At 48.2% G+C, this 12,665-nt stretch overlaps 1 protein-coding gene across 2 annotated transcripts in view; it reads right to left on the bottom strand.

Moving 5' to 3' along the window:
* The window catches only part of LOC110508717 (zinc finger SWIM domain-containing protein 5), a 44,731-nt gene that overhangs the window by 5,329 nt on the left and 26,737 nt on the right, over positions 1-12,665 (bottom strand). Inside the window, exons 2-12 of one of the 2 annotated variants that reach the window (XM_021589462.2) lie at positions 8,339-8,695; positions 7,111-7,259; positions 6,815-6,965; positions 5,181-5,306; positions 4,636-4,812; positions 4,092-4,238; positions 3,771-3,908; positions 2,299-2,556; positions 1,489-1,624; positions 419-576; positions 117-280 (exon numbers count right to left, since the gene is read on the bottom strand). In XM_021589462.2, coding sequence (XP_021445137.1) covers positions 117-280; positions 419-576; positions 1,489-1,624; positions 2,299-2,556; positions 3,771-3,908; positions 4,092-4,238; positions 4,636-4,812; positions 5,181-5,306; positions 6,815-6,965; positions 7,111-7,259; positions 8,339-8,695 — 1,961 coding nt within the window. Of the gene's footprint in view, positions 1-116; positions 281-418; positions 577-1,488; positions 1,625-2,298; positions 2,557-3,770; positions 3,909-4,091; positions 4,239-4,635; positions 4,813-5,129; positions 5,307-6,814; positions 6,966-7,110; positions 7,260-8,338; positions 8,696-12,665 lie in introns of both variants that reach the window. The other variant, XM_021589461.2, reaches the window with a different exon arrangement.

Raw genomic sequence — 12,665 nt, forward strand, 5'->3', positions numbered from 1 at the left:
AGAAAAGGCAGACCGTACAGCAATTCAACACTTACCCACCAGCACATTTCATCCAAGACATCTCTGCGCACATGCACACCCCCCCACACCAGACCCTACTAGCTATCCCTCAGTACCTGCAAGCCCAGCTCCAGAGCTACATTGAGCAGGGTGATGTCTGGGGGGTTGTCAGCCGGAGTGGCGATCTTGAAGGCATCCTGGGCCAGTTTGAAGATGAGAGAGGAGGAGTGGATGTTCTTCTGGATGGCCTCCAGCACCGTCCGCAATCTCAACATATCTCCTGGAGGTACAAACAACACAACATTAGGTCCAAAGTTCTGTAGTGGTGCAGAAGGGCATAGGGGCGTTTCTCTGATAGTGGTATGGTTGTGCGTTTTGGCTGATGGGGTGTGTCTGTGTGTATGGAAGTAGAGCTGACCTTTGGCTGCGGTGAGCATGGTAGAGGCCAGTTCACACTGCTGAGACTCCAGGTGGCCCAGGGTGAACCAGCGGGGATATCGGCTGGGCACGATGCTGATGCCATGGTGGGGGTGACCCAAGTCTCCCGAGGGCGCCATCGACTCTAACACAGGGAGCCTAGAGGGTACAGACAGACAATGAGAGAAGAGAGACAGTGATTAGATGAGTTATGACTACTAAGAAAATGTTTTCTATTCAAAATGGGCAACTGGTGGCCCGCACCCCTTTCGTAGGCCCACGGACCAACCCCGACTGAGTTTTTTAGGAACTCAGTCAGGGTCTCAACTTACCGCTGAGTTAGAATAGTAGAATACACAATTTGATTGTGCATCAGCAGTTTTTCTCTTGCTATCTCAGTCACTGACAGTCATTAATTAGCCCATGCCAGATTGCATTTTTTTTGTTATTAATGAATAAATGAGTCTAGCCAGCTATCAACATTTCAATTTATGCCCCCCAAAAGGCTAGGGCTGGCTCTGACTGCATGTGTGTGTATGGATGTGGGTACGCAGACCCGCGAGGCACTACACCCCCCCCCCCCACGGTGACTTCAGTTTTGTTGTGGCCCCCACCCCCGTCACAGTTGCCCATCCCTGGTCTACAGCATGATTATAGGTATCATCCTCAGATTAACGCTGGCTCATCCAATCTCAAGGCTGTATAGCTGCATTAGTTCTCTGCTCACAAAGTCTACATATGCACCGTGTGTGTGCAGCTCCGAGCCGTGTTATTGATTGTGTATTAGCCGGGACCCTGAGGAGCCTCAGTGGGATAATGACTCTGCAAGGCAAATGGGGATTATGCAGTCATAGGGATTCATCCTTCAATACAAGGTACAAATAGAGCCTTTTCTCAGACACACACTGTTGCAGCAAGATAGGAGGATCACACTATTTGGATTATAAAATGTGATAAAATCCTGAATGTTGTAAAATTATTTTCAATTCAATATTATTTTACAACTTACCAACCTTCAGGATTCATGTTCTGTTTTTGGAATACATGCTAGAAGGTTTTATGGGATCTCACCTCATGGCCTTCAATGCTAGTTTGTAGGCCAGGTCTGCGTCATGGGGCAGCAAGGCTGAGAACAGGTACTTGGCAAAGGTGTGCATGGGAACACTCTCCCTGTGGATGACATCACCAAGGCCACTGAAGGGACCTCCTGAACAGAGACGGACGGACAGACACGATACATCAGAATTGTCCAGCTACATACACACACCGGAACAGGGAATCTTCCCTTTCTGATTTGGCTCCGTTTCTTGGTGAATAGTCAAAGTCTACCGGTTTTAACAAACCATGCCTCAAAGTAACAGCAATATATACCTCTCTCAACCTGATGGGGGCGAGAGCAAACTGGAAACCACACACTCAATGCCCATTGGGCATTAACCAAATCTCTCGTCCCTAGCAGCGAGACAGATGTCTGCTCTAGGGTTACACAGCTAACGTTCCCCAAAGCCCAAGCTGGGGGTGGGCTATAGCATAGCTAGCATGGGGAAAGGGAAGGAAGGGGATAGACGTGGTAAAGGCCAGGGTTGAGATCCATTTTCAGCTGAGTGTTGCGAGGCAGGATCTGTGGAAGGGAGAGAGGTGGGAGAGAGGGATGGGATGGGAGAGCTAAAGAGATAGGGTGAGAGAAAAAGAGGAAGGGAGAAGGGGAGGCAGCAAGCAGGGCAGATAGAGAGAGGGAGACGGAGGGTGAAAGAAGAGAACAGGAGAGTGAGGGAGGATAAGTGAGACAAAGAGAGGGGGAGATTGAAGGGAACAGAAAGGGGATAGGGGATGAAATGAGATGAGCAGAGGACAATAATAAAATGAAACTAGTCTTCATACCTTCCAGTAGGAGGATAGCCTGTTTCCTCAGCGTCTGGACCAGCAGATCATCCAGCTCCATCTCCTGCAGCTTGGCCACGATCTGCTCCTCGTTCCGACACACCTTGTCCTGGGCATAGAGGCCTTCAGGCATCACCCTCTGCTGCCCCATGCCCATCAGGGCCACCTCCAGGGCCAGCGCCAGGTAGGACTCCCCACCATCTGGGCAACCCCACACAGGCACGTGGTGGTATACCGGGGGCTTGTGCTCTCCAGAGTCTGGCGAAGAGAGGTTTTTAGTTTACAGGGATGGTCATGGAAGTGAGATCCCATTCTATTTTATTAAACCTTTATTCAAACGGTTTGCAATGGCGGTCGAGCAGGATTATGAGATATTGCTAGATGCTAACAATAATCCAAAATGTCTGCCTAGTTTATTTTTCATTGGGGGTGGGGCTGAAAGGTGCTGGATATGGAGAGCAGCTGACACAGACAGGAGCCTCTCTCTCTAGCTCCCAGTCTCCCACACAGGCAGCTGTGGATGCCAGGCAGCACCAGAGAGAGAGAAGTGTCCCTGAGGTCCCGGAAAAACACTAACATCTGCTGACAAGGACTCAGACCCAACCCACGGGAGGCTCACACTTAAATCCCCCTGGCAAATTATTCCTCCCTCTCTACAACAATCCTGTTTATTACAGGGGGGGGGGGGGGGGGGGGGGGGGGGGGTTTCAGGATTCTCCAATCCGCTGGATCAAACAACATCTCTTCTCCAATGGAACGTCCATTGGATGTAAGCCTTGGGCTTCTAGGCTTTTTGGCATGTGTGAGATCAGCTCCAAGGTGGATTTAACCATGTGGAATCCCTTTGCTGCCCGGGTTAGTTCTCATACTGTAACCATGAGAGCCTCCATGTTTCCCTCTTTCCACTGTTATGGCTCTGGCTCTTCTGACCAGCTGCAGCTGCTGTTGTTGGTTCTGATGTGTAAAGACCCCTGATTGGTCAGAATTCAAGTTAAACCCTGCCCCCTACCAGATGTTTCCAGCTGCTCACCAGAGTCAAACAAAGGACTGTGAGGATGACCCTATAAATTATAATCCACACACACTCTCCCTCTCTCTCTGTGTCTCTCTAACACACCCTCCCTCTCTGTCTCTCTCTCTAGCCCTCTCACCGTACCACTCGCCAGTATTGTTTCGGCACACAATGCCTCCCTGTAGGTTTGTAAGTATAGGCGGTACCAAATTCCTGATCTCTGTTTGGCTGGGCTATTGGACATATGGAATGCAAATGGTGATTGATTTTATTCATGTTAAGAGTGAAATTGGTGCTAGTTGCCGTGGCCTCTACCAAATTGTATGGGACTGTTCTATATGGGTGACTTTGCCAGGGGACGGCCTTGATCAGCGGTGGTTGTTGGACTGACCTCATTTTTACCAGTTTGATTGACGAGGACTGTAAATGTTGCCTAGACAGGGCTTGGCCAGATGCGTACCTCCAGTGTCCATAGCGTTGTCGTCCTCCACCCGGCAGGTCTCAGTGAGGGTGGTGAAGAGACAGCCGATGGGATCCAGGGGGTGTCCCACCCAGCCCTCCAGGTTAGTTGTGCTGGTTGTCCCCCTCTGAAGCAGCTCTGACACACACAGGAACACAGCAGGGTTACAACAAGATCAAACACTGTATAAAAACATCTAACGTATTCGTTCTGTTACGTAGGGCTCAGAGTTTTTCCCTCATCAGGTCACATAACCAGGAAAAACACTGGGCCCTACTAATGAGAACAGTGAACTGCCTCCAGGCAGACAGGGGGCGCTACCTTTCTTCTGGTGCTTGTAGATGTCCAGCTGGCGGTGCTGCTGCAGCCGGAGGGTGTTGATGATGGCCACGCCCAACCGCAGCGCCTCGCGGGGGTAACCATGGGAACGCAGGGCATCGACCCGCGCACACGCTGTGGGGACGTGATCTACGACACAAGTCACATGACAGTAGCTCAGCAACACCACACCCATGCCGGCAGCCTCAGCAGAAGACACCCACTCCCTCTATCCGGGCTTAAGTTGTACAGAATGAGGACAAATCTTCCCCCAGAAGATGTTTACTCCAGCTCCAGGGTTCAATGGAAGTGGAATTAAAGGAGGCTTATGACACAAATAATGTGGTGGTGTTACAGATAGGAAAACACACCAGCATCATGGCTTTAACTCCTGCCAGGAGCTGGGCCAGCGTGTGTGCGTGCGTCCGTATATGCGTCTGTGTACGTGGTGTTAATAAATATACTGAGATGGCCTCCCGATACCATCTTGAATTAATATAATATCTAGTGCTGAGAGTGTGTATTGAGCAGGCCATTTCATTCTCACCTAGCCATAGAGGCAGGCCCTGCGGGTTGAAGAGCAGACTCTCGCCCTCTCTCTGGTAGGCTGGGGACATGTAGTAGTCACAGCTGATGATCCTCTGCAGGTGGCTGTCCTGCCAGTGGAGATCACAGGCCTCCATGGCCCGCGTGAACACTGTCCGTCTGGGCCGGGCCAGGGAGTCTGGAGGGGGACACACAGGGAGGGGCGGAAGGGGAAAGTTAGACCTCAGTCCGTTGGACATACTGTATAGTAACACTCAGCAATGGAGATCTATCGATGAGTACTTTGAGTACAATATACTCAGGATTACTACGATAACTACAGTCAACTTTCACCACTGTATCAGAATCATGGTTTGGGAAATAAAATGCATTCTAGTGACAGTTTACAGGCCTAGTGTGTGTATATATATATATATATATATATATATATATATATATATATATAACAGTATACATGTGTACTCTATATGTATGTGACTCCAGACTGCGACTGACCCTGGGCGAAGTTGCTCTGTGGTAGAGCGTTGGTAATGTTGGGCAACTCACTGCCGTAGTTGCCGTCCTCCAGGGGACAGATGTCCATGTCGCCCCACTTCTTCAGCTGCTTCAGCCAGCCGCTCTTCTCCTCGCTCTTACAGTGCGGGTTCAGCACGATGCACACCCACAGGGCACCTGGGGAAGGATAAAGGTCCAGGGGTAAAGGTCAATGGGCGGAATAACCAATAACGTTTGACTATTTAGGTGTGGAGGAGAGGGTCCATAGAAAGATCATGTCCTTCTATGGTAATATTGTGAACGGGTCATAAAAGTTAACAGTGTATGTTGTGGTCCGGGTTGGACTGTATTAAAGTCACATCTTTAAAACAAAGGCACTGGGACGTTAGACAGATCCTTAGTAGTAAAGACTCAGGGAAGGGAACTGAACTAGTTTACCCCTCACATCCCTTCCTATCATAAAGGTAACAAATTACCAGTATTCACCCCCTCCTTCTCACTACCTTTTAAACCCTCGATTCAGAGCACTTTGTTAGCTCACTGCTGACCACACGGACAGCTTCTGGTACTAACAGCCTACGAGAGTGCAGCACGGTTGCTTTAAAGCACCCCCCCAAAATAGCACATTTGATTGGCCGCTTTGGTGATCATCCTGTGGCAGTCCTAGCCAATCAGAGAGCCCTGTCCTGTCGCTCCCCGGTAACTAAACATTACCCCTGAGCCAGGGTTCTGCTGTTCTGTTGTGTGTCCCTGAAGAGGGAGAGAGGCACAGCAAACCTCTCTCTGCTCTGCTGTTGCTCTCCAATGAACCTCCTCAGGATCTGCAGTCATCGACCCCTTTTAAATGCTCCGATCAATACCGGGGAGGTTGAAAACCCCATTGATCCCGGGCCCGTTTCATGCAATCCCAATAGAGGTGAGTGCCTGACCCTAATGTATGCACTGCTGGACTGCTGCACAATCACACCCACTGGCTCCAGCACTGACTGATCCACTGCTATGGCAGCATGCATGGGGCGAGAGAGATCCCTCACACCACGCGTATCATGGTGGCTTTCCAGTTAGGTAACAGTTACATAGCTGTGCTGATTGAAGTGGTGAGGCCACATTCCGTTTGGAATTGCTCTTTGAGCCGAAAGCTTTTTCAGATGTACCTTTACTACCTGCTACCTAAGCGACTGACCAACTGTGAACGACACACACTGCTTTGGACAAGGGCATATTTTTTTTCGACTGACCCAAATCAATAACATCCAAGCAGCAATGAGACAGTTGGTCAGAAACACTTCCTATCAATACCCTCTTCATAATGCATTATGTATGCATTTATAGCCTTCTGCAATGCATTATAATCCACAACATACACGCTAATAGCAACGCACAATCAACAGTGTTACCTCATATTTCCCCGACTAACCGTTGCCCCCACACATTAACTCTGTACCGGTACCCCTTGTATATAGTCTCCGCTATTGTTGCTCTTTAATTATTTAGTTTACTTTTTTTGTTACTTTTATTTCTTATTTTTACACATATTTTTCTTAAAACTGCATTGTTGGTTAAGGGCTTGTAAGTAAGCATTTTACTGTAAGGTTGTATTCGGCGCATGTGATAAATCAAATTGGATTTGTTCTGTGCAAATTGGTGCTCTACACTGTATATTTAAGGAAGTGAGAGGGACTTACCCAGTTCGTCCCATAGCTGCCGACACTTGTCCGTCATGCCAGTCCCCTGCTGCCGCCACAGAGAGAGGCGAGGGTCGGCCATGAACTGTTCCGTGATCAGGGTCAACATCCTGGCACCGTTAGAGTCACGCATCCGCAGCATTTCTCGCACCTACAGAAAACATTAAATAATATACAGTAAGTCATCCGGGATGGATGTTGATACTGAACAGGCAGGCAGACAGGGCAGACAGAGACAGGCAGACAGGGCAGACAGAGAGACAGACAGACAGGACAGACAGGGCAGACGTATGTACCTTGGCAAACATGGAGTTTAGCTGCTTCCCGGAGCCGTAGTACCCTCCCTGGGACAGGAACAGTTTGACCTGCTCCCTGACCTGCTCCTCATCCAGGTGCCAGCAGTTGTCGTCATCAATGCTGGCCCCTGCCGTGGGGTCCGGGGCCCCTGGGAACACAAACAGAAAGAGACAATGTCAGACCAAGGATGAATTAAAAACCACAACTAAAGCTAGCAGGCCCCAAAACATGCATTATATCAATAATCACTGCCAGACACACCTCGAATCTAACCGTATAATACGTTTGTTCCTTAAATATTTTTCTAATTAAGCAAACAGCTAAAAAAAAACTTAAACAATGTGTGACCCCAGGTATGTAAACCCAGGTATGTAAACCCAGGTATGTAAACCCAGGTATGTAAACCCAGGTATGTAAACCCAGGGAGGTGTCCTTTAGGTAGCACCAACACCCAGTAGAACCAACTGAAGTCCTGCCAAGTCACTGTTTTATCCGAACGTTCACATTCCACAATCAAACCCTCAATCAAATCCTGCTTCTTCGTTGTCAAGGGGGCTCCCACTTCAACACACCGACAGCAAACACCAGGAGACTGGGCGAAGGACTTCCTTGTTAAGCAGCTGGGGTGGATAAATATTTTGATAGTGATGTGGACAGATAACAAGCTGCAGAGTTCCCCTGTATTCATCCAAAACTGCACCTATTTCTTATATAGTGTACTACTTTTGCCCAGAGTATGGGCCCTGGTCAAAAGTAGTGCGCTATATAGGGAATAGGGTGCCATTTAAGACACAAACTCTGTTTTCCAGACTAGAGGGATAACTGCCTGCTCTGGTGCCGAGCAGTTAGAAACGTTTGAACACTGACGTCTGACTTTCTTTTTTACTTTCAGAAATGGAAAGCACCAGCAGGCCGGGAGACTCTGGCATCAAACGAGTTGTTTAATGCCTCCGAGTCCTGGCTGCTGCTTTGGTACCGCAATCAGTACTCGGTCAGGACTCTGCCTAAACATCACACCTTGCTCTTCAAGCCCACCAAAGGAAGATTGGGGTAGAAACTAAGGAATGTAAAGGACTGGCAGAGGCTCTGGGTAAAGCACAATACCTGGTAATCTGGTGGCAGGTATAGAATGTAAAAGCTTGTTGTTCTGTCTAAATCCCTGTGCTAAACATGGGTCCTTACGTTATGTCCAGCAACTGAAGTCTTGGTGTTGTGTGTCTTTCTTACCATGGACCTGGTTGATCTCAGAATTGGACGAAAGGATCTCGTCGGCTAGTTTCTGGGCAGTGGGCAGCACCTCTGTGTGGTGTGCTGTGATGAGGTACTGGACCAGCTTCTGTAGCTGGTCTCTGTTCATCTGGAACAGGGTCTCTGAGATGGGCAGCCGCAGCTTGACCTGCTCTGGCTTCCTGATGCGGTACAGGGACAGGGCCACCACATGGGCGCAGTAGAAGATGTCTCGGTTGCCGCAGCCGCAGGTGACCGAGGTGATCTTGCAGCGGTCGAAGCTGATGGCCACCTTGTGGGTGACCTCGGGCTCCGACTGGGAGGCGGGCTCCGTGACTGTGCCACTGAGGTGGAAACCTGGAGAGACAGAGAGAGGGAGAGAAGACCGGTGTCAGCAGACTTAATCAACATTGAAATTACTGCTGTGATTTCACATCTTCCCCTTTAGCAGTACATTCAGCTGAAGAATAGTTGGGACTCAGCACTATAAAAGTCACAAGTCACACAAGTAATGAAGGGGCTGTCAAAACATTCTGGCAATGTACACACAAAGAATCCTGCAAACTAACATGTGATTAAGTTAACCTTTACAAAGAGAGCACCAGTTTGCAAAAGAAAAAAAGGTAATCTACCCCCAAAGCACTCTGGGATTGAGCTAGCAGTATCATAATCAGTTCAAGGGAAGCTAGAAGTTCGAGCCACGTAGTACACGGTCTTAAAATAATAAAAGTGAGGGCAGGCCACAGCTCATATAAACCACGTCTGTAGATTAGTTAGCTGATAAGATGTGTAATACAAAAGGAGTAGATAAGATAGTGAAGGGAAAAGTGGATACTAGTTAAATACGTCTGGATCAGATGAAACTGTTTCTTCACAGGAAATGCTCCTGCCTGCTTGCGAGGTTCTGGCATATTTGAGGTTTTGGAAGTCAGTCAGTCGGTTGTTGAGGGGCAAAGGGTGGGGAGAGGAGAGAGCGCATGCAGCAAGAGGGATGGTAAAGGGGTGTGTGTGTGTCTGATAGAAAGTCTGGCAGCTCACTTTGACTGGTAAATTATTAATGCTGGAGGGAGGCTCAGAGAGGGGGCTGGGAGAACAGAACTAAATGACTATATCACAGTACCCCACCAAACCATAGCAACCAGGCCTGCTCCCTGAACTTAAACACGTTCTATTTATTTCATTTCTATGCTCCCTGGCTGCCAGGTGACCCATGATAGCAGATTGAATGTGAATAAAGAGTTGTAGGACCTGACCCCTGGCTACCCATAGTACACACTGGACATAGGTACACTACACCCCATAGAGTGGTATATAAAAAGCCCAACCTACAAACCTTCAATGTAGAAAGCTCAGCTAACCAAGGCTAACCTAATAAACACCAACCTGTCTGGTGAACTGTAATAGACCTGGAATGCCTAACACACGCACACGCAAGCTCACTCCCACACGCAAGCTCACAAGTAAGTTCACTCTCACACACAAGATCACAAATACACAATTAATTCTAGGGTTAGACTAGTGAGACAGGGGAGTAAAGCCTGCCGTTCTCTTGCCAAATCCCACAAAAGCCTTTTCCAGATGAGCTCTTCTGAGAAACAAGCCCCCCTCTTCCCCAGTTCCCTTTTTCTTGGGGGGGTGGTCAACGTCCAATTTACTGCCAAACCCTTTCAGGCTGAGACAAAACCACAGGCCCATCTGATTAAGGAGAGTTTATGGTGATGTCTGTTTTCCTTTTGATAAAAGAAACAGAGAGGGGCTAGCCCTATGTGTTGCAAATGACTTGCAGCACAATACAGAGTTCAAAGTGAATTTGGTGAAAGACAAAGATGCATGGAAACCTTGTGGAGAAAATGGCAGACTTGTGTGTTTACTACGCCCATTTTTCTTCCATTCAGTCATCAGATCTTGTACTGTACAGGTACGGTCTTGGTCTATTTCCAAGGCAGTCTTGTAGAACTGGTACTGTGTATCAATCTGACAGAAACAAGGGAACAAACTAGAAAACTAGTAAGATGTGGGATACGGGTCATTACACGGTAACAGAGTTAGGCTGAGACTCAGATTCTTCACTTTAAAATGTGTCAAACAAAAAACAATGACTGCAAAATGAATCTAGAAAACTCTACGCACAAGGCCTACTTGGTAACAATTTCCACAGATTAATAATACAAAAATATAAATAAATTGTTGAAGAACAGTCAGTAGACGCAAATGGAGAATTATAGTTTCAGGAATAACCCTTATCCTATGTATGTAATATGTTATCAGGTTGTTGTTGTTCAATAGTCAGCTCGTGTCATTTTATGTATTTAGCCAGGATAGTCCACTCACCCCATCTAATAAATGTAGCAATTTATGAAACAATCGAAACAATCCAATCCAAAAAGGCTTCTCAACTCTGTTGCTGCTCACCACCATGTTCCTCGATGGCAGCTTGCTCTGTGTGATGTAACAGTGAGCCAATAAAGTGGACGACACAGAGGAGATAGAGGTGACTACTGTGTTCTAAATCAGAGAGAGGTGGTAACACAGGCACACGACTGTAGATGACGATACCATCCTTACTCGAACACTAACTCCACAATGGAAAGAAGACGTGCACTGTACATGATGCCGCTCATAATACCTCCATCCTTACCGTTCCACTAATCCGATGACAGAGTGCATGTACACTCAGTACCAGGGAGAAGCCTTCTGCCATACACCTCTGAGGTTATCTCAAAAGGATCTAGACCCCCGGTCTACAGAGAGGGAAGAACCGCTGCACTGAAAGGTTGTTTACAGAATTTAAAAAAAAGTGATCTTGTAAATTGAAACACATATGTAGAGTACTGCTGCGTCTTTTCTGTATGGTAATAATAATAATTGTATTTCATAAAGTGGTTTCTTGCATCGTACAACACAATACAATGCAATTTACAGTCACCTATTTAGCCCATGATGTTACAGACCAAGTGAAAAAAATCATGAATTAATATCCATAGTACACACTGGACATAGGTACACTACACCCCATCCCTTCATAATGTAAAAATGTTAACATATAGGTTACTGTAGGCTATATCATAGAAATCAAAAGCTATTTCCATGTGAACATTTTATGTGATTTGCTCCATTGGTTTTGTTGGTAGGTCTACTTTATGCTCAAATGGCCACAATAGCCTATTGGCAACCATCTAAAACTGTAAGTTGCACAAAATTCTCACAATGTTCAAGTGTCCGCTCACAAGACCTAAAAATTTGCTCAGGGCCCCCAAAAATCTGGGGGAACATTGCCACAACAATGTGCTACCTATGCATATGTAGTCAGACCGAGGAGCCTTGCTCACCTCTGCGGTCAGTCACAGTATGTAGAGTGGCTGCAGACTGCAGTATGGGACCTGTGCTCGGTGTAAGGGTGACTATGATGCCCTATCTCCGTGCTGCAGCGTGGTGTGGGTCTGAATCTGACAGTTGCTGCAATGCCACAACCTGCTGCTGGTTAAAGAGGGGCAGGCTGGGTAAGGTGGCTCCTCATCTCTTTTCACAGTGTTCCCTACAGTAGAGAGCCAGGCATCTGCCACTGATGGACATGAAGGGCCCTCCTCGTCTTTCAGCCAGGGGCTCCCGTTTCCCCCCAGTCACCCCAACCCCCGCCCCATCTTTTGTTGGCCGGCCGTGTCGCTGAATGTGATCCTGCAGTCCCTTTCTGCTGCTCTTTTCTTTTCGGTCTTTCTCTAGAAGCTCAAGGCAATACAATCCCCCTCTTCGTTGAACCCTCCTTCCTTCCGCATGGTGTGTGTGTCCTTTCTGGGCCTGGTCTAGAACCTGCAAACAGTGATGCTCTTCTAGATGAGGGAGGGGTGTCTGGGTGTCCTGAGGAGGAGGAGTGTCTGGGTGTCGTCAGCAGGTGGTATGGAGGTGTCAGTTCAGTCACAATGCAAGATGCTGCTGCTGTTGCTGGAAGGGATGGTGGGAGGGATGTAGGAGGGACGGTGGGAGGGACGGTGGGAGGGATGTGGGAGGGACAGTGGGAGGGATGTGGGAGGGATGTGGGAGGGATGGAAGGAGAGATGGTGGGAGGGGTGGTGAGATGGTTGGAGGGAGGGAGGGAGGGAGGGAGGGAGGGAGGGAGGGAGGGAGGGAGGGAGGGAGGGAGGGATAATCAACACAACACACTGCCACAGCTAATATGGGTCAGGCCAGCACTCCACACACTCTGTGGCAACTCTCAATTGTCTCCAGGAAGAGTCCAAGAAGGTTGCCATGGCCAGCCAGGCATAGAGGAGGAGAGGACAGCTGATTGGGGAGGGGGAGGACAGGCCATGTGGCAAACACGGCTGGCTTA

This window comes from Oncorhynchus mykiss, chromosome 28 (assembly GCF_013265735.2).
Source record: "Oncorhynchus mykiss isolate Arlee chromosome 28, USDA_OmykA_1.1, whole genome shotgun sequence".
In the NCBI taxonomy this organism is placed as follows: domain Eukaryota; kingdom Metazoa; phylum Chordata; class Actinopteri; order Salmoniformes; family Salmonidae; genus Oncorhynchus; species Oncorhynchus mykiss.